Here is a 25,241-nt window from a genome sequence, read left to right as displayed (position 1 = left end):
GCAAAGTTTAAGCCTCTCTATTCAATATGTGAAAGGTCTGGGTTCTGGTTTCAGGCTCTGATGACTTCCCTATTGTTAAGTTGAAGAAGCTCTATTCAATATGCGAGACAGTTCTGTTTGTGTCCCTGTTGGCTTTTGACCTGTGGTAACCACATAGAAGGAGTTTTTAGACGTGTCACTTTAAAATGTCCAATTTTATGTTGGCCTAATTTCCCTAATGTTGGACAAAGCCTAAATTCTTAGGCCTTGCCTGTTCGACCACAGCTAGATGACAGAGAATCTTCTGGAACCAAGTGAAGAATTTGTGGATAAAAGACATGTGCAGTCTTTTGTTTGCCTACAACAACTCAAGAGATTAACCATCATAAGAAATATGCCATGAGAGATTCTTCAGAGAGAAGATAGATTCTACATTGGGAATGTTTCTTGGCTAATGTTTTCCAAAACCTGGTAATATCTATTTTCAGTTAAATAATTAAACTTAATATTCAGTTAAGAATTAAAGTTCAGTGAAAGAGTTAAAAAAGTTGCAACTGTTTAAGTTTGAATTGGTGTCTAAAGTGTTAAATAACAAGACAAATTGTTGAATGAATTAAAGAGCTGACTCCTGCTCTTGCTTGTCTCATTAAACTGGGATGCTCGGAAGGTGTTCAGATTAATAATCGAATAATAGTGTATTTAAGACAGAGATAGATAGGGGTGGTATGGTGGCACAGTGGTTAGTGCTGCTGCCTCACAGTGTCAGGGATCAGGGTTTGATCCCTGGTTTGGGTCACTGTCTGTGTGGGGTTTGCACATTTACCCTGTTTCTGTGTGGGTTTCCTCTCACAGTCCAAAGATATCTGGGTTGGGGGATTGGCTATGCTAAATTGTCCTTTAGTGTCAGGGGGTCTAGCTAGGGTAAATGCATGGGGTTATGGGGATAGGGTCTGGATGGGATTGTGGTCAGTGCAAACTCAAAGGGTTGAATGGTCTCTTTCTGCACTATAGATTCTTGATTGTTAAGGGGATCAAGGGTTACTGGGAAAAAGCGGGAGAACGGGGTTAGGAAACATCACCATGATTGAATGGTGGGGCAGAGTTGATGAGTTCAATGGCCTAATTTTGCTCCTATATTTTAAGCTTATGGTTTTTGCCCTTTCCAGACTGCTGAGTTTTATTTCAGATTTCCAGCATCTGCAGCATTTAACTTTTGTGAATGGAGGGCGGGGCGGCTACTTCGTGACGTCAGCGCGCCGGCTTCCTCGTGACGTCAGTGCGCCGTTTCGCTCATGACGTGCTGACGCCAGCGCGCTGGCTGCCAGTCTGCCCGGATCCAAGATGGCGTTTACATTCGCGGCCTTTTGTTACATGTTGGCGCTGCTGTTGACCGCCGCGCTCATATTCTTTGCCATTTGGCATGTAAGTAGTAGATTATTTCCACTTTTCTAACCCAGCAGATTTTTCTTTTTTTTGTTTTAAAATGGCCCATTCTTTTGCAAAGGTGATTTGTCCTGGCTGGCTACGGGAGGCGCGCCGTCGCTGGTAGATTTGCCGGCTGGGTGCTGCTGTTTGCGGCTGTTGTCAGGCCCAGGGAGGGAGAGAGAGAGAGGGAATGGATGGAGGGAGGAATGTCCCAGAGATTCCCCAAAACAAGCCACCCATTTCCCTTTCTGGCAACACATTTCCGAAATATATTCCCATTCAGACTATCTCCTTCAAACGCTGCCAGTTTCTGACGCCCTCCTTGAATGGAGCTAAGTTGCGTTCAGGCATTTACAATGAGTTGTTGCCACAGGCGGCGTGAATTGGTTTTAACACCCCGATTAATTCCCTACTGCATTCTCGGGTTTGCAAAATTTAAGTAAGGCTAGGTGTTGCAGCTTTTCCACATATGCAATGGAAATGTAATTCATATTTTTGTATTTTAAAAAAACCTAATAAAAATAATGATGTGCTACTTTGTAGTGGCAATGGGCTCACCTTTGTTGAATGGTCTGGATTGTTGAACGATTTGTGAAATTGCAAATATGATGGAAAACGTAATTATGTTAAACCGTTGATACTCTCTTCCAGATTATAGCATTTGATGAATTGAAGACTGACTACAAGAATCCTATAGACCAATGTAATACACTCAATCCTGTAAGTTAATGTGAGGTGATTTTGAATATTTATGATTTTATTTTTGCTTTGTTTCTAAACGTTCCGATTTCTCTGCCTTGAGAAATTATTTTTCTTTTGAGTGTACTGATTCACGCTTGCCTTCACCTTTGTATTCTGACTGTTATTAATCTGCAGTGATCTTGTCAGCTGTCGTACTAACATTCTTTCAATCTGCTTTTGTCATTTTGTTCGGCACAAAGACAGTTGTAAAGGTCAAAAAGATTAAAAGAGTCAAAATGGCATTAAAGGTTCGTACTAATTTCTAGTCAAAATGCCTTTCATTTTAAAACCCTTTTCTTGGGGTCATATGTGAATGTCTTTCAGATCATAACTGACACTATACTGTATAAAATCAAATTTGCAACAATATCTTTTATTACTTCAATGAAATGACTAATGTATGGAGATATGAATTTAAAATTTAATTTGTATGGCAAAATGACTTGGGCTGATTGTGCCAAATTAATTGTTCATACAATGTAACCTGAAAACATTTTGAAATTGATTAATAGAGTAGGTGTTAAGCTTCTCAAATTAACTTACAAGCTGCAAGTTCAACTTCTGCAAATTTTAAGATTAAAACAAATCCATTGGTGTTACTAAAGATGCACAGCTGGAAATGTTGAAGATACTTTTAACTGAAAGACTATTGTAAATGACCCAGCCTGGCATCATCAAACATGACACATCATTTAATTATTGTTGGTGATCAATATTCATCTTTAATATTGAGATTTTGGTGGGCATCCTTTCAAAGACACATTGAGAAGGCACGTTAAAGATGAAACTGCCACACATATCCAATATGCTACTAAAATAAATCTTACATGCTAGCAAAATGTCAGTCTTTTAATTTGTAGTTTATTGGCTGAAACTCTTCTTCAGAAGATCATAAGACAATTATGGATAACAGGCCAATTGGAAACCTTCATTTATCCATTCAAAAAGACAATCTATTTTCCCCTTTCCTCCCCACAGTTGTGGCATGCAGTTGTTTCTTACATGAATCGTGAGTTTTTGCCTCCCCTAATATGTCTGGAGGTTCAATCCATCACTTATATTTGTCTTTTACCAGCTTGAACCCACATATCTGGCCCTGCTTTTGCAATTTGGTTTGAATAATATTCCAGATAAACTTCTGCCATTTAATATCTTGAACCTCTAAAATATTAACCCTACCACCTTAGGTATTTAAGATCATGAGGGGCTCAGAGAGAGTTGATAGGAAGAAATTATTCTCGCTCGCAAAGCGATCGAAAATGAGCAGGTGCAAATTGAAAGTAGTTGTTAAAAGAAGCAATGCTGATATGAGGAAAAACATTGCTATGCAGCGAGTGGTTAGGGCCTAGAATGCTCTGTGTAGTGTTCAGGTTTGACTGAAGCAGTTAAAAGGCAATTAGACTGTAACCTGAAAAGAATGAATGTGCAGTGTTTTGGAGCGAATGGAACTAGATGACTTCCTCATTTAAAGAGCCGGTGCAGACATGTTGGGCCAAATGGCTGCCTTCTGTGCTGTACCAATTCTGTGATTCTTTCAAAATGCAAATGTGCAGGTTTTTGCTATTCAAACCTCAAACTGGCATTCAGCTTTGTGGCACTCCTCTGCACTGTCTCCAGTGTCTGAAGGTCTGCCATGTGCCTTAGTCTCTAGAAATGGAACTTGTGCTCCAGGTGTGGTGTAACTAGAGCTCTACAAGTTTTAGCATGACTTGCTCTGATTTGTGCCATTCTTGTTCTAGAAATATCATTCAGTGTTCTGTTAGCTTTGTTGATTGCTGCTCTGTTTTGGTCAGACTCATTGAACTTTGAGCCAACTAAGACACCCTTACCAACCTCGTCCTTTTCTATTTCCTTATTGTCTCTGGAGTATGTCTATTTTCCTTCCCATGTGCAGCAAAATAAATAGGACTTGCATTTATTTTGCTTGTTTGAATTAAGTTTCATCCGCCATTATTCTGTCCAGTTGGTTTAAAAAATTTTTAAAATTTCTGAGCTCCCTCATCCAAATCTACAGTCCTCTTAGATTAACATTCTAATTTGACCAGTTTATATTAAATTGTTAAACCTAAATCATTGATGTAGATTATAAATGGTATTTTTCAATGAAATATTTGACAGCAATTAATTTTAAATTTGTTGCAAGATAAGATTTTGTATATTAAATTAAGTTGGGAGGGAATTATCAGCGACTGACTATGTATCTATGAATCACCTAACGGTGAATACATAAATACCTACTGTAAATGTTTTTGCTGTGTACCATTAACTAATAAAGGAAATGGCTGTCCAGACGCAGCACGGTTTCGTTAAGGGGAAGTCGTGTCTGACAAATTTATTGGAGTTCTATGAGGATGTGTCTAGGGCGGTGGATAGAGGAGAGCCGGTGGATGTGGTGTTTCTTGATTTTCAGAAGGCGTTTGACAAGGTACCTCACAAGAGGTTATTGCAGAAGGTAAGGGGGCATGGAGTTGGGGGTAGGGTGTTAGCGTGGATAGAGGATTGGTTGTCAAATAGGAGGCAGAGAGTGGGGCTAATGGGTGCTATTCGGATTGGCGGTTGGTGACTAGTGGAGTGCCTCAGGGGTCGGTGCTGGGGCCTCAGCTATTTACCATTTATATAGATGATCTGGAGGAGGGAACCGAGTGTATGGTGTCGAAATTTGCTGACGACACCAAGATTGGTGGAACGGCAAATTGCGCGGAGGGTGTGGAGAGCCTGCAGAAGGATCTAGATAGGCTGGGCGAATGGGCCAGGAACTGGCAAATGGAATTTAATGTTGGCAACTGCGAGGTGGTCCACTTTGGTAGGAATAATGGTAGGAAGGACTGTTACTTACGTGGCGAAAAACTGCAGCAGGCGACGGTGCAGAGGGACCTCGGGGTCCTTGTGCATGAGTCGCAAAAACCCAGCTTGCAGGTGCAGCAGGTGGTCAGGAAGGCTAATGGGATGCTGGCCTTCATAGCGAGGGGGATTGAATATAAAAGTAGGGAGGTCTTGCTGCAGCTGTATAGGGCACTGGTGAGGCCGCAGCTGGAGTACTGTGCGCAGTTTTGGTCGCCGCACTTACGCAAGGATGTGTTGGCCTTGGAGGGAGCGCAGAGGAGGTTTACTAGGCTGATACCAGAGTTGAGGGGGTTGAGCTATGAGGAGAGGCTGAATAAACTAGGCTTGTACTCGTTAGAGTTTAGAAGAATGAGGGGAGATCTCATGGAGACATATATGATGATGAATGGGATGGATAGGATAGAGGTGGAGAGACTCTTCCCGCTCAGAAAGGACAGTAGGACTAGGGGGCACAGCCTCAAGATAAAGGGGGGCGCGGTTTAGAACGGAGTTGAGGAGGAACTTCTTCACTCAAAGGGTGGTGAATCTCTGGAATTCTCTGCCCGTTGAAGTGGTGGAGGCTGCCTCGCTAAATATTTTTAAGATGCGGGTTGATGGGTTTTTGATAAGAGAGGGGATTAAAGGTTATGGGGAGAGGGAGGGAATGTGGAACTGAGCCACGACAGATCAGCCATGATCTTATTGAATGGCAGGGCAGGCTCGAAGGGCTAGATGGCCTACTCCTGCTCCTATTTCTTATGTTCTTATGTTGCACAATGCTGCTGGTCTTTGAGCAGAATCTTGTTGCTGTAAATATATCAAGCATTTTTAAGGATTTGAATGGTGATATGTGTACAGTGCAGGAAATTAACATTTCAGGATAGCACATTTAAATCATTATTTTTGTGGAGTACTTCCTACCTGTTTTTTGAAAAAGAACTTCAGGTTTTCTAGCACCTTTTTCATATAATCAAAGTTTGATTGAAGTTAATCGAAGTTTTCTTTTAATCAAATTGCATCCCTGCTGTTCATTGGAACACAAAAGGGTATTCAGTTCAACTTGTAGGTACCACTGGATCCAGACTATTCGCAGGAATTATGCCTGAAAAAATGGGGAAAGGATCTTTTAGTAATTTTTTACCTTGAGCGCTAGGATTATCTATGATCTGTTCAAGCCCAATCTTTTTGATTAGAATCCAGTGGTGTGTATAATCCATGTTATTTGTGAGTTCATATCTCGCAATTTGAATTCCATTTCGGGTGAAAAAATATGGAACAAAATGCTGGTGATAGTAAAAGTGACAGTGAGGTTGCCAGAATGTCGTAACATGGTTCGCTGCTGTCCTTACCTGGTCTGACCTATACGTGACTCACGTTTGCCTTTTAATTGCCCTCTGAAGTGCTTAGACAAGCCACTCTTTTCTGTCAAACTGCTACTGTGGGGCAAATAGTGAGGGCGATAAATTCCACCCTTGCTGCAAAATCCCCATCCTGAAAATTAATTTAGTGTTTGGTTTCTATCACCTTAGCAAAATACATTGTACAGATAACTTCTCTGAATGGTGTCATTCTATTTTCATTTAATATTTTTTCATTAATACATCTCTTCCTAAAGAAAGTGACTTGGGCTTTGTTTCATGGCTGAAGAAGTTCATTTCAGTTTCTCATCCAAAGCAGTTATTCATGTCTGAGTGCATACAACATCAGTGGAATTGACAGTTGAGGTCATTACAGCTGAGTCTGACCCAGACTTCATATGGTGTTTTTTATGAATCTCCAGAAGGTTTGTGTTTGTAATTTTTCAATCCCTCTTCGAAGCCTAATATAGTACTCTCACCTTAACTAAGCAATAAAAGCTAAATAGTTCATGGATTGATTCTGGAAGGACTTATTGTCCTGTGTAGTGCATTCACTCACTGAACCACTGTTTGCATCTTTTTGCCTTTTTAAGTAGAAAGACTGGTATTTGAAATTTCCTGGAGTGTTTTGTTGAGTTGTATTGCAGAGAATTTTGAGCAGTGAAACAGGCCTTTTGGTATGTGCTGGTATTTATGCACTGCACAAGCTTCTTCCCAACGCTCTTCCTCTAACTCTGTTGCCATATCCTTCTATTTCTTTTTCCTCTTGTACTTATCCAGCTTTCCCTTGTTGCAGTTATGTAGCAGTGAATTCCACAGTCTCAGCACTCTGTATAAAGTTTCTCCTGAATTCTTTCTTAGGTTTAAGGCCTCTAGGTTTGGTTTCTGCCACAGATGGAAATATCTTCCCTATGTCTACCGTATCAGTCCCATTCTTATTATAAATATTTAATTCAAGTCACCTTTCAGTCTTCCATATCAGCATGGCTGTCAGTAGCAGTCTCACTTCTGTGTCAGCAGGTTCTGGGTTTCGTCCCTCTCCAGGACTTCACAAACATCAAGATTGATGTTGTGCTGTATTGAGGTGTTACCTTGCAGACAGAGGCTTTTTTCCCCCCTTTGGACCTATTCCATGGCATTATTTTGAAAGAGCAGGGGCATTCTCTCTGTCCCGGCTGATAGTTATCCCTCACCCAGCATCACAAAAACAGATTATTTGATCGTTGTCACATTGCTGTTTGTGGGAGCTTGTTATGCACAAATTGAATGCCAAGTTTCCTACAACAGGGACTACACTTCAAAGTACTTAATTGCTGAAAATCACTTTGAACTGTCCAGTGGCTGTAAAAGGCATTGTATAAATACAAGGATATTTTTCTACAGAAAAAGACTGTTCAGTCTGTCCAGGAAAGTATATAACATCACAGTTCTTGTAATTCACATACAAGAAGTGAAGCTGTACTCCATTAGCTGATACTCAGCAATGACACTTTGAAGAATGGGGAGGGAGTGTAATTTAAAAACTCAGTTGGTTAATTATGCCTGTAGGAAGAGAAATTGCCATCTGTTTCCTCTTCTAGACTGCTGGTGACTCCAGTCCTACATTGTGTGACAAGCTCTTAATACTTTCAGTAATATAGATGGGTAGTAAATCCCACTTTACCGATGTCCCCCATGTTGTAAAAACAGATGGGAAGAAACGTTAATTTGTTTTGTTCACTGTAAACTTGCACAGTTTGAAATATTCAAGTAAGCAATGTTTTTCATTGCACTCTACTTTCCTTATAATGGACCTTATATTATCTGCCAATTTCCATTGTTCCGGGTGTGCTCAGGGCTATCATGAAATGATCTGCTAATGAGTGCAAGGCAATAATGCAGAACGTTGTTATATATGTATTGTCATGCTGAGGCAGTCTAATGGTGCCTATTGAATGTGAACTCACAACAAACGTTAGGACTGGAGGGTCTCAATGACATTACTGTTACTAGAGAGGTGGTGCTCGACAGACTGGAGGAGCTGATTGTGGACAAGTCCCCAGGACCGGATGGAATGCATCCGAGGGTTCTGAAAGAAATGGCAGAGGTGATAGTGGATGCCTTGGTGGTTATTTTCCAGACGTCGCTGGATTCTGGGGAAGTGCCGGAAGATTGGAAAACGGCTAATGTTACGCCGTTGTTTAAGAAGGGTGCCAGGCAAAAGGCAGGGAATTATAGGCCGGATAGTTTAACATCTGTTGTAGGTAAAATGTTAGAATCCGTCATCAAGGAGGAAATGGCGAGGCATCTTGAGGGGAATTGCTTGATAGAGCAGACGCAGCACGGTTTCGTTAAAGGGAAGTCGTGTCTGACAAATTTACTCGAGTTCTATGAGAATGTGTCTAGGGCGGTGGATAAAGGAGAGCCGGTGGATGTGGTCTTTCTTGATTTTCAGAAGGCGTTTGACAAGGTACCTCACGAGAGGTTATTGCAGAAGGTCAGGGGACATGGAGTTGGGGGTAGGGTGTTAGCGTGGATAGAGGATTGGTTGTCAAATAGGAGGCAGAGAGTGGGGCTAATGGGTGCTATTCGGATTGGCGGTTGGTGACTAGTGGAGTGCCCCAGGGGTCGGTGCTGGGGCCTCAGCTATTTACTATTTATATAGATGATCTGGAGGAGGGAACCGAGTGTATGGTGTCAAAATTTGCTGACGACACCAAGATTGGTGGGACGGCAAATTGTGCGGAGGGTGTGGAGAGTCTACAAAAGGATCTAGATAGGCTGGGCGAATGGGCCAGGAACTGGCAAATGGAATTTAATGTTGGCAAGTGTGAGGTGGTCCACTTTGGTAGGAATAATGGTAGGAAGGATTATTACTTACGGGGCGAAAAACTGCAGCAGGCGACGGTGCAGAGGGACCTCGGGGTCCTTGTGCATGAGTCGCAAAAACCCAGCTTGCAGGTGCAGCAGGTGGTCAGGAAGGCTAATGGGATGCTGGCCTTCGTAGCGAGGGGGATTGAATATAAAAGTAGGGAGGTCTTGCTGCGGCTGTATAGGGCATTGGTGAGGCCGCAGCTGGAGTACTGTGTGCAGTTTTGGGCGCCGTACTTACGCAAGGATATTTTGGCCTTGGAGGGAGTGCAGAGGAGGTTTACGAGGCTGATGCTGGAGTTGAGGGGGTTGAGCTATGAGGAGAGGCTGAATAAACTAGGCTTGTACTCGTTAGAGTTTAGAAGAATGAGGGGAGATCTCATTGAGACATATAAGATGATGAATGGGATGGATAGGATAGAGGTGGAGAGACTCTTCCCACTCAGAAAGGACAGTAGGACTAGGGGGCACAGCCTCAAGATAAAGGGGGGGGCGTTTTAGAACGGAGTTGAGGAGGAACTTCTTCACTCAAAGGGTGGTGAATCTCTGGAATTCTCTGCCCGTTGAAGTGGTGGAGGCTACCTCGCTAAATATTTTTAAGACGCGGGTTGATGGGTTTTTGATAAGAGAGGGGATTAAGGGTTATGGGGAGAGGGCGGGAATGTGGAACTGAGCCACGACAGATCAGCCATGATCTTATTGAATGGCGGGGCAGGCTCGAAGGGCCAGATGGCCTACTCCTGCTCCTATTTCTTATGTTCTTATGTTTTCCTTAAATTGACAATTATATTTGGGTACTCTAACAAAGGTGACTAAAAGTTGAATGATTAACAGAGGTGTACTAAGGCTAGTACACTGAATGGAAACTAAAGTATGCTGTTGGGCAGAGTAAAGGGAATCTTGCTGTGTAGCTGGTCAGCTGTATCTGACTTAGGAATGCTTGATATTGAAAAAATATTCCACTTGTCAGCCTTCATGCTGACAAGTACAAAATTCACCTCCACATATTTGAGGGAGAAAAATGAGCTCCACATTTTAAAAAAAAACTTGTTCAGTTTCCTAGTCTTTTCCAACTTGTTTTAATATTAGTTTTTGTACTTGACCTTTTTTGTTTTTTTTTAAACAATTTAAAATCACCAATCTTTGTTCCTGAGCCTACAAATCCTGCATATTGAGTCTTCAATGTTTGAAGATTGACACAATTTCAGGCCAGTCACTCTTGGCACACTTCTTCCTAGTGTCATATTTGAATTTTAATCTGGACTTGTTGAGTGATCTCACTTATCTTGTTTGCATTACAGTTGTGCCTGGTTTTAATCTTGTGCTCTAAGGATTAAAGTTCATTAAAAACAAGCTGCAATATTAAAGACTACCTACATCTTAAATATTTAAGACAACTACAGCAGCAGAATTTCCAATTTGCCATAAACTTGCATGTTTGGCTGCTACATATCTTGCTTTGATCCAAACTGCTGCTCCTGTTTATGCTTTGTAACAGCAATGTAATTTGTATGAAATATTGTTAGAACAGTCCTGCTCCATGCACTGTTCCAATTGTTCTGACATGCTAGCCTCATATCAAATGTGCAACTTGGGACAGGGCATTTAATTACTTCAGAATACTTTTGAATTAATTTTTACGTTTTTAATTGAAATAAATAGTTCTGTTTATTTCCTTTTGATTTAATGCAGGTTTTCTTTTTGGTTTGTATCAGATGTGATCCAGTTTGGTTCCCCATTATTGTAAGCCGTACTGGGGACTGACACATTTTACATGGAACTTGTAGAATGGGAAAGAAACAGGGGCACTTCCTGCAAATTTTGAGTGTACCGATTTGGTGCTGGCTTATGGTTAGCATAACATACTTGCATCCATTAGGAAGTGGGTTGCTACTGTTCAAGTGTTTACTTGGAATTCTTGGAACCAGTGGACAGAGGAAATTTTCATTCCATTCGACTGGTTGGATTTTATCCCAGGTGTCCAGAAGAGCAGTATTGTAAGATGTTGTGATGAAGTCCCACCTGTGGAACTTTTAAGAATGTCCTTTTGTGCCCAAAGTGGGGACTCCAGTTATTTTTATGACTCTGACACATTGGTCCTATGGGACATCTATTAATTAAAATAAATCCAATAGGCTATTTTTTGCCACGTTTATAGGTAAAAGCAAAATTAGTAAATCATATTCATTTTAAGGTTTTTCTTTCAGCTGGTACTTCCTGAGTACCTCATCCATGCCTTCTTCTGTGTCATGTTCCTCTGTGCAACAGAATGGCTCACGCTGGGTGTCAATATGCCATTGCTGGGCTACCATATCTGGAGGTAAGTACCTATTGTTTGCCACTTTCTACTGAATGTATTTTATGTTTTGTCTTGAATAGAAAATTGAATTTATTGTGGCAAATATGCAGCACTCCTTTTGTGGTTTATTTGGAGCATTTTTGTACTTCATATTCTAGCCCTACATTGTGTTTTTCCTGAAGCCTAGTACACAACCTGTCCCATTTATAAGCACAGTCGCCTGGTAGTATGAATTTGAACGCTACCAAAGAGCGATGTTTTGCCTTGTGTTCATCAGGACAGAATGCATGAATATCAGATTTTAAATGGCCATGTCCATTTGTGCTACTGGGAAATGGGTGCCAATTGGTTGGCAAATTGACTCTGATTCACTGAAGTGCTGCCATGGAGAAAGCAATGGAGAACTATAGGCTCCTGTATAATTCAAACAAGGTGCATGATTTGAAAATATTCCTTTTGTATGCTGAGAATGGGTCCCTGCATATTAAGGTACAACATTTCCAGCAAGTTTAGATGATTCACATTACAAGCTCAACTGTTTATCTTAAATTGGGTTAATCTGTAGATGTTAACATGCTCAGGATTATTTGGCAAATGCTGCTCAATCGTGGAATCACATTTTAACAGTAGATATTTTGTTTTGAGCTTGCAAGGTGAGCAAGTACCTATGGTGCTATTTACAAAACTTCTGATAAAGCCAGTCGTATAGCAGACAGTGCTATATGAATTCTAATGTGTAGAGTGTCGAGTGAAGGTACAGGGACAACATACTACACGATTGGCCTTATCAGCAATCTTGTAAATAGGATCCCAACTATTGGCTCATCTTGCAAGATTGACACAGAAGTACAGCACATCAAAGCTCGCCTGTGGGACAGTAGCTATCCTGATCAGATCATTGTTCGCTATGTTCACTGCAAACTCCCAATTGGGCTAAAGGCCACCACCTTTAGATTCAAAAAGTGCCTGGTGATCTCAAAATTACTCTGGAAAGGCAAAGTATGTCAAAACTTTGAACAACAGGTTAAGGAAGCCATTCCATGCTACTACTATGCAGTGGCAACGTGAGAGGCGTTTGCACCAAATGTTGTCCAAAGTGACTTGCTGCCTACCACACAATTGAGCAACGCCTTGTATGAAATTCAGTGCTAGTGTAGTGCCAGGTACATGGGCCATATATCTCAGTGGTTGGCTGACCAAATCAAATAGCATGTTCCTTCAGTTGTGACCATGACATAGCTCATTTATTCTTGTTGGGAGCGACATACATTCATATGCAGGCACCCAAAAGAAAAAATGCTGGAAAATCTCAGCAGGTCTGGTGGCCACCTGTAAGGAGAGAAAAGAGGTGATGTTTCAAGTCAGCTGTTTTCTCTCATAGATGTTGCCAGACCTGATGTTTCCCAGCATTTTCTCTTTTGTTTTCAGATTCCAGCATCCGCATTAATTTGCTTTTAACTAATTTCATATACAGGTACCTGTTCTCTAAGCAAAAGGAATATGTTCAAGCCTTATACCTTTCTGACTACACAGGAGCTTGGGGAACCTACACTTCCCATTGTGTTCTCCATGGCGAGGTCTCAGCCAATCAGAGTTGGCTTGTCAACTAATCATCTTTCTCTCTCGTGGTATAAATTCTGGATGTTTAAAATTTGTCATTCTTAAATTTGTGTTGACAAATGAAGATGAAAAACATTAGTAACATAGCTCTCTTTTCAGCAATGTGTATGTACAGAAATTCTGAAAACTGGATAAGAGTTTGAGAGATCCTGAGTGAAATAATTTTGCTTTATGACAGTTTGATTCAGCTTATTCTGCTTTTAATGTTAAGTGACTTGGAATTTAAATTTAGTCTTGCAACTATTCTTCCAAATCTACAATTAAATTTGTTAGAAATATGCAAAAGCTAACAGAAGAATGCATAATAAATGTCATCAGTTGAGATTTTCAAATTGAACATTTCCTGATTGATACATCTGACATATTTAACATTACTGGAATATTCAATTAGGCTGCAAAGTTCCATACGCTTACTGGACTTGATTTTCAATCTGCGGTCAGGATCTCAAAGCCTAGATGATTTTTAAGTCCTGACCCTGCAGGATGTAAATGCCTGAATTGGTCTGGAGATTAACTGGTACCCAAATACTGGTGCTAAGTGCTACTAGGAGGTGGGAGCTCCTGCAGAGCATGAAAGGCAGCTAGCAGCCATATTGGGGTCTCCTGCTACCTTGCATATGGGAGGAGACAGTACTTTGGAGGGCCAGCAGCCTGAATAGGCACAAAACTTTTTAATTGGCTGTTTGTGCACATTCTGGAACAAGATCCACTAGTTCCAGACTGGTAGCACGGTAGCTAGCACTGCTGTTTCACAGCGCCAGGAGCCTGGGTTCAATTCTGGCCTTGGGTGATTACAAACTCCACACAGACATTCTCCCTGTGTCTGCATGGGTTTCCTCCAGGTGCTCCGATTTCCTTTGAGTCCAAAGATGTGCAGGTTATGTGGATTGGTCATGCTAAATTGCCCCTTGGTGTCCCAAGATGTGTAGGTTAAGTGGATTAGCAGTGGTAAATGTATGGGGTTACAGGGATGTGGTGGAGGGGAGGATATGGATGGAATGCTCTTTCGGAAAGTCAGTGTAGATTTGATGGGTTGAATGGTCTGCTTCTGCACTATAGGGATCTTATGGGTCTATGAACATTTGGACAGCTGATCCAAGTCGCAAGTCATTTGAACATAAGAAATAGGAGCAGGAGTAGGCCTTCGAGCCTGCCCCACCATTCAATAAGATCATGGCTGATCTGTAGTGGATCAGTTCCACTTTCCGCTTTCTCCCCATAACCCTTAGATTTCTGATAGACAAGGGAATTATCTACCTGTAACTTAAATATATTTAGTGAGGTAGCCTCCACCACTTCAATGGGCAGAGAATTCCAGAGATTCACCACCCTTTGAGTGAAGAAGATCCTCTTCAACTCCGTTCTAAACTGCACCCCCCTTATTTTGAGGCTGTGCCCTCTAGTTCTGTTATCCTTTCTAAGTGGAAAGAATCTCTCTACCTCTACCCTATCTAGCCCCTTCATTATCTTGTAAGTCTCTAAGATCCCCCCTTCAGCCTTCTAAACTCCAATGAGTACAGGCCCTGTCTATTTAATCTGTCCTCATAAGCTAACCCCCTCACCTCCGGTATCAACCTGGTGAACCTCTGTACTCCCTCCAAGGCCAATATATCCTTACGCAAATAAGGGGATCAAAACTGCAGTTGCGGCCTCACCAGTGCCTTGTTCAGTTGCAGCAAGACCTCCCTGCTTTTATGTTCTATCCCCCTCGTGATAAAGGCCAACATTCCATTTGCCTTCTTGATCACCTGCTGCATCTGCAGTCTGGGTTTTTGCGATTCGTGCCCATGTTGTTCGATAATAGCATTTTAAAATTGATGTATACTTGATTTCCTTTCTCTGCTCCTTCCTGAAAATAGGGTGGGCTCATAAATAGTAATCCTTGGATAAGTTCTGCCTTAAATACTATCTTAATATTTAAATGTGAATTTTAAAGTGAAATCTAATTATTGAATATTGAAGGAATGAAATACATAGCCCACAGTAAAGTTTATATTCCTAGCATCTGCAGTTAAACATCAGTGTCAGATTGAAGAATAACAAAAGTAAAGATTGGGTAAACGTTTGGCTAATTAACAATTGGTGTCTGTTTTGAAAATGAAAGGTAAATTAAGACTGTTGTACAAGCAAAATGTTGTAATTTGAGTGCCATGTATTCTTGAACAGATATTTAAAATCTGTCTTCCATTTAAATGTTTTCTGAAATAGTACATGGTTCAAACTGTAACATATCTGTAACATTTTGGTAGATATTTTAATGAAATGACATTATAGATCCAAGTGCATAACACATCCTTTAACTATTCAGGATCTGTTAGAAGCACGTAAAAGACAACCCAGTGAATCTTGCTTCACTATTATTTCTTCATGTCGCCCAAAGCAAAAAATCTTTCCCTGCCCATTACTGGACAATTGAAGGAGACTAATTATTTGCAAGCAATTGGTTCAAAATTCTAGTGCTTACTGCCAGGCAAATAACCCATTCTTGGTTTCCTTATGGATGCTTCTCAGGATCTTGAATACTCAAACCATGAATTCTCCTTTTTAAAATTATGCTTGCCTTAGTACATATACATGAGGTTCCTTCGAGTTGAGAAGAATGAGAGGTGATTGCTTTGAAACATGTATTTTTTTTAAGGGGCTTGACACGTTAGATACTGGGAGTGTACTTCTCTCAGCTAAGAAGTCTAGAACTAGATTCAAAGCCTTAATAAGGAGTTTGCCATTTAGGACTGAGATGAATTAAAGTTAAAGTTTATTTATTCGTCACAAGTAGGCTTACGTTCACACTGCAATGAAGTTACTGTGAAAATTCCCTCCAATGCCTGTTCGGGTACACTAAGGGAGAATTTCGGCATGGCCAGTTCACCTAATCTGCATGTCTTTGGACTGTGAGAGGAAACAGGAGCACCTGGAGGAAACCCACACAGACACCAGAAGAATGTGCAAACTGCACACAGTGACCTAAGCTGAGAATTGAACCCAGGTCCCTGGCAAATTTATTCATTCAAAGTATTGAGAATCTTTGGAATTCTGTATGCTGGAGGGACTCTGGATGACCAGTTGTTGAATATATTCAAGACAGATCAATGAACTTTTGGACACTAAGCAAATCTACAGAAATGGGGATAGTCTAGGAAGTCGATTTGAAGTAGATCTTATTGAATAACAGGCTTGAAGGGCTAAATAGTCTACTCGTTTCTTAAGTCCCTAAAAAAAGTAACACAACCTGGCTTTGTGATTATAATATATATTTTAATAATATTATAATTTGTATAAACCCAAAGCCTAGGAAATCATCTTTTGTCTTCTGACCCCTTGTTATCTTTGAATTAATATTGACAATATTTTAACCTAGGGCTCCAAAATACTTTCTAGATGTCTGCCTTTGAAGGTGGAACAAAAGAACGTGATTGCGCCATTCGGCTCCCAAGCCTATTCCACCATTTAATTAGATCATAGCTGATCTGTCGCAACTTCATTTACCTTTTCTTCTTGATTCTTAAATATCAACTGATTTAGTGTCCATAGCCTTTTGTAGAAAGAATTCCACTTTTCCTTTATCCATTCTGTGGGGGGGGTAAAGTGCTTCCTAATTATGCTACTGAATGGTTCAACTCTAATTTCCACTTTATTCTCCCACTTAAGGAAATAGGTTCTCGGTAGCTACTTTACAGAATAATTGCATCATTTTAAACACTTCCTTTGGATCATCCCTTCGCTTCTAAATTTTAGGTGATACAACCCTGGATTGCCTCATATCTCCTAATATTCCAGTGACTAATGTTAGGTTCTGTAAACTTCTTTCCCTGAAGTGATGGTAAGTTTTCTGGTTTAAAAACAGAAAATGCTACAATACTCGGGTCAGGCAGCATCTATGGAGAGAGAAACCAATTTAATGTTTCTGGTCAACGACCGTGCATTGAACTTGGAAATCTTATAAATGTAAGAGGTTTTATGTAAGTGAGAGGGTGGAGAAAGGTGGGAAAAAGAACACAAGGGAAGGCCTGTGTTAGGGTACAGGGCTTGAGTGATTAAAGTTGGTGTTGTGAGACCAAAAGGAATAGCAATGTGGCAAGGAAAGAAACAGAATTCATCTGAAGGAGATGTGAATAGCAGCATATTGAACAATTACTGTCCAAAACCAAGAGTCAAGTAAAAACCTGCAAAGAAACAGGGAACAAAATGGGGGCAGGGGTAATAGTCTGAAATTGTTAACTTATTATTGAGTCTGATCTTGCAGCACCTTCTCTTTTGTCATTGAGGGCGGCACAGTGGTTAGCACTGTTGTCTCATAGCGCCAGGGACCCGGGTTCGGTTCCAGCCTTGGGTGACTGCCTGTTTGCATGCTCTTCCCATGTCTGAGTGGGTTTCCTTTGCGTGCTCTGGTTTCCTCCCAAAGTCCAAAGATGTGCAGGTTGGGTTGATTGGCTGTACTAAAATGCCCCTTAGTGTCAGGGGATTAGCAGGGTAAATACATAGGTTACAGGGCTAGAGCCTGGGTGAGATTGTTGTCGCTGCAGGCTCATTAGGCTGAATGGCCTCCTGCACAGCGGTATTATGTTCTATATTCTGTTTAATCTCTTGTGCTTCCACCCTATTACAGACGTTGCTTGTTTGCTCTCTTTCTCTTCCCTTCCCTCCCGCCCCCCCCCCCAACCACCCCAAGCCCATTCCATTTGCTTTAGGCCAATTACATTTCTAACTTTTCCCAGTTCTGATTAAAGATCATGGACCTGAAACATGAACTGTTCTTTTCTCTCCAATGCTTCTCTACCTGCTGAATATTTCCAACATCTTCAATTTTAATTTCTTATTTACAGCATCTGCAGTATGTTGCTTTTGTGTAAAAATTATGATCTCTTGTTTATTCCAGGCTATGATGCCTGACTGTTTCTTAAAAATGTGTAATCTGAAGCTCAGTCTGTAAAAGGATAGTTATGTGGTTGATCAATGGTGTCTGTCGGTTATTGTGTGTTTTGCATTGCCAAAGTCAGATTACATCCAAAACATTTACTTTTTTCCAATTTTATTGAATTTACCTGTTAAGATGTTTATAAATTATTAAATTAGCTAGTGGAATGACATGTCACAAATTTGATATATAGTTCGCAAAATTACTTTTATGAGCGTTAATGTTCCTTATTTTGTATTAAACCCATTGTTTATAAATGACCTGGAGACAATCTGTGCTCCATTCTTAGCTTATTCATATGTTGATCACTGCATTTAATAGAGAAATGGACTTTTTCATATCAATTGTGAGTGTATCCCTTTTTAATTAAAATAAAATCTACTTGCAGGTACATGACTCGACCAATAATGAGCGTTCCAGGTCTCTATGATCCTACCACTATTATGAATGCAGATATACTTGCATACTGTCAGAAGGAAGGGTGGTGCAAACTAGCATTTTACCTGTTGTCTTTTTTTTACTATCTATATGGGTAAGTTGATATAAAGATGAATTATGTTTTCAGACATATTTTCTCAATTCTACCACAGATTTTTGCACCACTAAGTTTATAATGACGTAGATGATTTTGAAGTATAAAACTTGGCTGTCAGATTGATTGTAATGGGGCAAGAAAATAGTTTTCCATTGAGGGAATTTGGATGCAAAAGTAAAATTGTCATTTGCAGATTAAAAAGACTAGGAGGTGATGGGATATTATATGAAATAGTGTTGGGTAATGCCTGTGGAAGGAGGAAGTGTGTGTGCAGGAAGTTGATGGAGCTGCTTCATTTTAAGATCCCAGGAAATGATGAACTGAAGTAGGAGACAATGCAGTTAAAGTTTTTAAGTCTGAACCTAGAGAGGAGATGGAAGGCATATTGGGTGCTACAACCAGGAATTAAGAACACAAGAACATAAGAAATAGGAGCAGGAGTAGGCCATCTGGCCCTTCGAGCCTGCCCCGCCATTCAATAAGATCATGGCTGATCTGTCGTGGCTCAGTTCCACATTCCCGCCCTCTCCCCATAACCCTTAATCCCCTCTCTTATCAAAAACCCATCAACCCGCGTCTTAAAAATATTTAGCGAGGTAGCCTCCACCACTTCAACGGGCAGAGAATTCCAGAGATTCACCACCCTTTGAGTGAAGAAGTTCTTCCTCAACTCCGTTCTAAACCGCCCCCCCTTTATCTTGAGGCTGTGCCCCCTAGTCCTACTGTCCTTTCTGAGTGGGAAGAGTCTCTCCACCTCTATCCTATCCATCCCATTCATCATCTTATACATCTCAATGAGATCTCCCCTCATTCTTCTAAACTCAACGAGTACAAGCCTAGTTTATTCAGCCTCTCCTCATAGCTCAACCCCCTCAACTCCGGCATCAGCCTAGTAAACCTCCTCTGCACTCCCTCCAAGGCCAAAATATCCTTGCGTAAGTACGGCGCCCAAAACTGCACACAGTACTCCAGCTGCGGCCTCACCAATGCCCTATATAGCTGCAGCAAGACCTCCCTACTTTTATATTCAATCCCCCTCGCTATGAAGGCCAGCATCCCATTCGCCTTCCTGACCACCTGCAAGCTGGGTTTTTGCGACTCATGCACAAGGACCCCGAGGTCCCTCTGCACCGTCGCCTGCTGCAGTTTTTCTCCACGTAAGTAATAATCCTTCCTACCATTATTCCTACCAAAGTGGACCACCTCGCACTTGCCAACATTAAATTCCATTTGCCAGTTCCTGGCCCATTCGCCCAGCCTATCTAGATCCTTCTGCAGGCTCTCCACACCCTCCGCGCAATTTGCCGTTCCACCAATCTTGGTGTCATCAGCAAATTTCGACACCATACACTCGGTTCCCTCCTCCAGATCATCTATATAAATGGTAAATAGCTGAGGCCCCAGCACCGACCCCTGAGGCACTCCACTAGTCACCAACCGCCAATCCGAATAGCACCCATTGACCCCCACTCTCTGCCCCCTATTTGACAACCAGGAGGAACACGGTGAGAAATTTGGCAGGTAGGGGATACATAACATAAATGAAATAAATACAAAAGAGATTGCATTGAAGAGAGTAAGGTGAGAAAGCTGCTCATCAGACTTTTTTAATGACATTCAGAAACATTGATCTCATCTCTGGCAGTAGACAGATATGTTGTCAAAATAACTTTGGTGAGTTGCTGCAGAGCACATTGTACATAATGCAGCCAAAGTGATAGAGTTGAATCCAGTGTTTTGTTGTGGCTATATTAATAAAACATAGATTAAGTTTAAGTTTATTTATTAGTGTCTCAAGTAGATTTACATTAACACTGCAGATAAGTTACTGTGAAACTTATAGCATTCTGTCTGAGAAGAAAACACCATCTGTGGTTAACTAAGAAGTTGAGGATGGTATCAGATTGAAAGAAAAGGCACACAATGCTGAGAAGATTAGTGGTAGGCCGTAAGATTGAGAACATTTTAGAAACCAGCAAAGGATGACTAATAAAAAGTAATAGAGGGACAAATTAGAATATGAAAGTAAACAAGCAAGAAATGTAAAAACAGATGACATCAGCTCCTCGAAGTACATAAAAAGGAAGAGAGCAGTTGCTGGGGAATTAATAAAGGGAAACAAGGAAACAGACTTTGAACAAGTATCTGGCATCTCTCTTCATAGTAGGAGATACAAAAAGTATCAAAAGAATAATTGTAAATCAAAGGGCAAAAGGGAGGAAAACAAGAATAAACTTAAAATAGTCACTATCACTAGAGAAAAAATTCTAGGAAAGCTCTAGGGCTGACCTGAAACAGATTACCTGTATCCTTGGGTCTTTAAAAGAAGTGGCTGCAAGAGATAGTGGATGCATTGGTTTGTAATCTTCCAAGCTTCCCTAGATTCTGGAAAATTCTCAGCAGATTAGAAAACTGCAAATATAGCAGCTCTGCTCAAGAGAGGAGGGAGACAGAAAGCAGCAAACTCTAAGCCAGTCAGCCTTGCGTTTGGCATTGGGAAAGTACTAGAACCCATTGTTAAGGAAGTAGTATCAGGACATTTAGAAAATAGGGTTTTATGAAATCCTGTTTGACAAATTTATTGGAGTTTTTTGAGGATGTAATATGCAAGCTGGATAAAGGGGGACCAGTAGACATATATTTCAGTTTCCAAAAGGCATTCGATAAAGTGTCACACAAAAGGTTATTACACAAGAGTTTAGGGTGTTGGGGTGATAATTAGTATAGAAAGAGGATTGATGAACTGACAGGAAACAGTGTGTCAGAATAAATGGGCCATTTTCAGTTGGCAAACTAACTGGTGGAGTGCCAAGGGGATCAGTGCAGGGCCGTCAACCACCTATAATTTATATTAATGACCTGGATGAAGGGATTGAGTGTGTTGTAGCCTAACTTGCTGATAATACAAAGATAGGTAGGAATTCAAATTATAAAGAAGGGAGACAGTCTGCAAAGGGAGGTGGATCGATTGAGTGAGCGGGCAAAAATTTGGCAGATGTAGCATAATGTGGAAAAGAGAGGTTGTCCATTGTTGGTGGCAATAGAAAAGCAGAACATTATTTAAATGCAGAGATGCTGCAGAATGACACAATCTGAGCACCCTTGTACTGTAAATCCTTGCTTAATGTTGCATCACTTAATGTTTTTATTTATTGTTAATAGTGTCCGTATGTGCTTGTTTCACTTTAACACTGTTAGCCAAGACTTTCCCTTCTATGGCTGGGCTGCTCACAGACCTTCCCCCAGTGCTTCCACTTTTGTCATTAGTGCCTTTTGCTTCTTGGGCTTGGCTAAATTTGGTCAGTACAGGTAGTTCTGGGACTTCAGCTGATAACAGCAGTGAGCAACTTCTGTCACCAGATGGAGCCTGGTCAATTTGAAAAGTACACTTGGTACAGGTACCTGTAGAGTTAGTGTATTTTTTGGACTCTATAATTCATTTATAATTTGTGATTAAGTTATTTCAGCTAGGAATTCACAGTGCTGCACATAAGGTACAGCATTTCACCTTTGTATGTTTTTTTTCTCCGGATGAGAAATGTCCACAGGAACCTAACTCTGGTTTTAACACTGATTCCCTATGGGAACCTATGCTTCACTTAGTCATTTCACTTCAAGTTGGGTTGTGGCGTGATCATCACATTGCTGACTTGAACCTTTGATGAAGAGTCTTAGTATGGCCAGAGTTTGATGAAGGGCGGCACAGTGGTTAGCAGTGCTGTGTCTCAGCATCAGGGACTTGGGTTCAATTCCCAGCTTGAGTCACTGTCTGTGCGGAGTCTGCATGTTCTCCCCATGTTTGCGTGGGTTGCCTCCTGATGCTCCGGTTTCCTCCTGCAGTCTGAAATGCGTGCGGGTTCGGTGCATTCGTCATGCTAAATTCTCCCACAGTGTACCCGAACAGCTGCCGGACTGTGGTATCTAGGGGATTTTCACATAACTTCATTGCAGTGTTAATGTAAGCCTAATTGTGACACTAATAAACAAACTCTACTTTGAAATGAGGACTTGCACATAAATTGTAAAAGGTTAGGACATAGGTATAGCAAGTAATTACAAAGGCAAATGGAATATGGGATAAAGTCACCGGATTGATTCCTGGGATGAAGGAATTGTTTTATGAGGAAAGGTTTTTAATTCAATTATAGGATGTGGGTGTTGCTGGCATATTAGCATTTATTGCTCATCCTTAATTACCCTTGAGAAGGTGGTAGTGAGCTACCTTGAACTGCTGCAGTCCATGTGGTGTAGGCACATATTGCTGTTAGGGAGGGAATTGCAGGATTTTGACTCAGCGGCAGTGAAGAACAGCAATATAGTCTGAAGTCAGGATGGAGGGGAACATCTAGTTGGTGGTGTTCCCAACTGTCCTTGTCCATCTAGATGGTAGTGGTTGTGGCTTTGGAAGATGCTGTCTGAGGAGTCTTGGTGAGTTCCTGCAGTGCATCTTCTAGATGCTACCCAGCTGTCAGAGTCAGTGGTGGAGGGATTGGATGTTTGTGGAAAAATTGCACCAAAACTCATAGGAATTTAGAAGTGACCTTATTGGAGCATATATGATTGAGGTGGCTTAACAGGTTAGATACTGAGAGAAATTTTCCCCTTGTGAAATTTAGAACAGGGGAACAGTTTTCAATAAGGGGTCACCCATTTACAACAGAAATGAGGAATTTCTTCCATTAATCTTTTGTATTTATTGAATATATTCATGGTTGAATTAGATTTTTGATTTTCAAGGGAGTCAAAGATTGAGAGGTGGGAGAAAAGTGGGGTGAAGGCCACAATCAAATTGGCCTTGACTTTATTGAATGGCAGAGCAAGCTCCAAATGGCCTATTTTTATTTAATTATGTTCTTAACCGGATGAGCAGCAAGTGTTCCATCATATCCCTGATTCAAATCTTTTAGATATTGGAGAGTCCTTGAAGGTTTTTTTCCTAAAATCAGAGAAGTGAAGGTGCAGAGCCCCAGACTGTGGCAGAGTTGATAGAAAACGATGTTTTAAAGTTTGTTTATCAGTGTCACAAGTTGGCTTACATTAACACTGCGATAAGTTACTGTGAAAATCCTCTAGTCACCTGTTTGGGTACATGGAGGGAGAATTTATTATGGCCAATGCACCTTATCAGCATGTCTTTCGGACTGTGGGAAGGAACTGGAGCACCCAGAGGAAACCCACGCAGACAATGGGGAGAACGTACAGACTCCATGCAGATGGTGACACAAGTTGGGAACTGAGCCCAGGTCCCTGGCAGTGAGGCAACAGTGCTAACCACTGTGTGCTGTACAATCAAGTACAGCACACAGCAAAGTTGGTCACTTTAGCTATCCACGAACGTGACTTGTGAAAGATTTGTTAAGTTTCCTGTTTAAAAGCATGTCTTTCACAGCCAGTTAAAGGCTTTGGAAACTCAAGAGTATGAGAGTAGAATTGCAGTAACTGACTTGAATGCCATCTGGTGAAGATAAGAAAATTATACAAATCTGGGTTTGGGTACAATTCGAGATGGTAGATCAGCTTCTATAATGTAAACAATACATAGAAAATTAGAGGGTCACTTTATGATGAATAAAGGCAAATAACTAAAAGGAGGGAAGTATGGGCTGGGAATAAATGATTGAAGAGGCAACTTGAGGACAGCAGGAGGGATACCATTAATAGTGGAGTCCAATTATTAAATAGCCCACAGCAGTTGATTTGGTTGCCATTAATTTTGAAATCAAACCTGTTTTATTCCATTGTGACAAGTTTAGCATATTAGCCTTTTTTTTAAACTGTTTTGTTTTGCAGAATGATCTATGTACTGGTGAGTTCTTAAAGTAACAGTGTGACATCCAGTGAACTCATTTACTCCATGCAAGGAACAGGAGGACAGTGGTGATTTTCCAACAACTTGGACTCATCTACAGAACGTGTAGTGCACCAGATATGACTTGCTTGTATGCATACAAATTAAATGCTTTTCCTCACTTTTCATGGACATTTTGCCTCCAGAGTTTATAGTTTTCTGCCAGTAGAAGAAATTATTTCTGCAATTTGCCTTGACCCAAAACTGAACAATTACGTTTGTACTTTATGTATGAAAATCACTAATTACTGATTGTTTTAAACATAACATGGAAGTTGCACTCCTATTTGACACTATTTACAAGTAACTTACAGGAATATTATGTAAAAAAAATTATGTAACTAGACTCAAATGTATTGTGTCCAGTTTAAAAGAAAGATAAGAAGGTGAATCCAAATAATTCTTTGGACCCCTAAGCATCAGTGGATATCAGTTTATGTTTTTAGTAAGTCTAATTTTTCACATTGTGTAAAGAGAATTTATTTCAAAAGCTTGTACTCAACGAGAGAAATGATGGATATAACCTGTGATAGTCATTCTTTACAGAATACGCACATTAAAATTACTTTACACAAATGGATTGCTTTCCCATTGCAAAAGTGACATTTATTTTAAAAGTAAAACTTTTTGTTTTAGTTTGGAAACATTTGTTTGTGAAGACTCTCTTAGCTCTGGTAAAGGTGCCAAAGTATTTCACATTGATTTGACCTACACATTTATATGGTTCTACTATACTTAATAAATTCAGTTATTTTGACCCTCATTATAGTATTTGTTCTTATTATGTTCATATAGCATAAGCTCCCTTTTCAGAATAGTTAATTTGGTTTGTAACAGTACTGTTCATT

General features: G+C 40.6%; 1 protein-coding gene across 1 annotated transcript; it reads left to right on the top strand.

Annotated features, from left to right (window-relative positions):
- Positions 1–1,272: 1,272 nt before the first annotated feature.
- Positions 1,273–25,156, top strand: cnih1 (cornichon family member 1). Its single transcript, XM_080202724.1, has 5 exons — positions 1,273–1,401; positions 2,056–2,124; positions 11,384–11,496; positions 18,399–18,542; positions 24,336–25,156. The coding sequence occupies exons 1-5, from the start codon at positions 1,321–1,323 to the stop codon at positions 24,361–24,363; spliced, it is 435 nt and encodes a 144-aa protein (XP_080058850.1). The 5' UTR covers positions 1,273–1,320; the 3' UTR covers positions 24,364–25,156.
- Positions 25,157–25,241: the final 85 nt, after the last annotated feature.

This window comes from Carcharhinus amblyrhynchos, chromosome 14 (genome assembly GCF_965287045.1).
Source record: "Carcharhinus amblyrhynchos chromosome 14, sCarAmb.v2.hapA, whole genome shotgun sequence".
Lineage (NCBI taxonomy): Eukaryota > Metazoa > Chordata > Chondrichthyes > Carcharhiniformes > Carcharhinidae > Carcharhinus > Carcharhinus amblyrhynchos.
Note: the sequence above shows the minus strand (reverse complement) of the source record. Positions and strands in the feature narration are given on the sequence as shown.

Bases quoted from the DNA above. Each gene is read 5' to 3' on its own strand.
- cnih1 (XM_080202724.1), top strand. From the start codon at position 1,321: ATGGCGTTTACATTCGCGGCCTTTTGTTACATGTTGGCGCTGCTGTTG. The intron at 2,125-11,383 runs GTAAGTTAATGT...TTTTTCTTTCAG, and splicing joins AATGTAATACACTCAATCCT to CTGGTACTTCCTGAGTACCT. The intron at 11,497-18,398 runs GTAAGTACCTAT...ATCTACTTGCAG, and splicing joins CTGGGCTACCATATCTGGAG to GTACATGACTCGACCAATAA.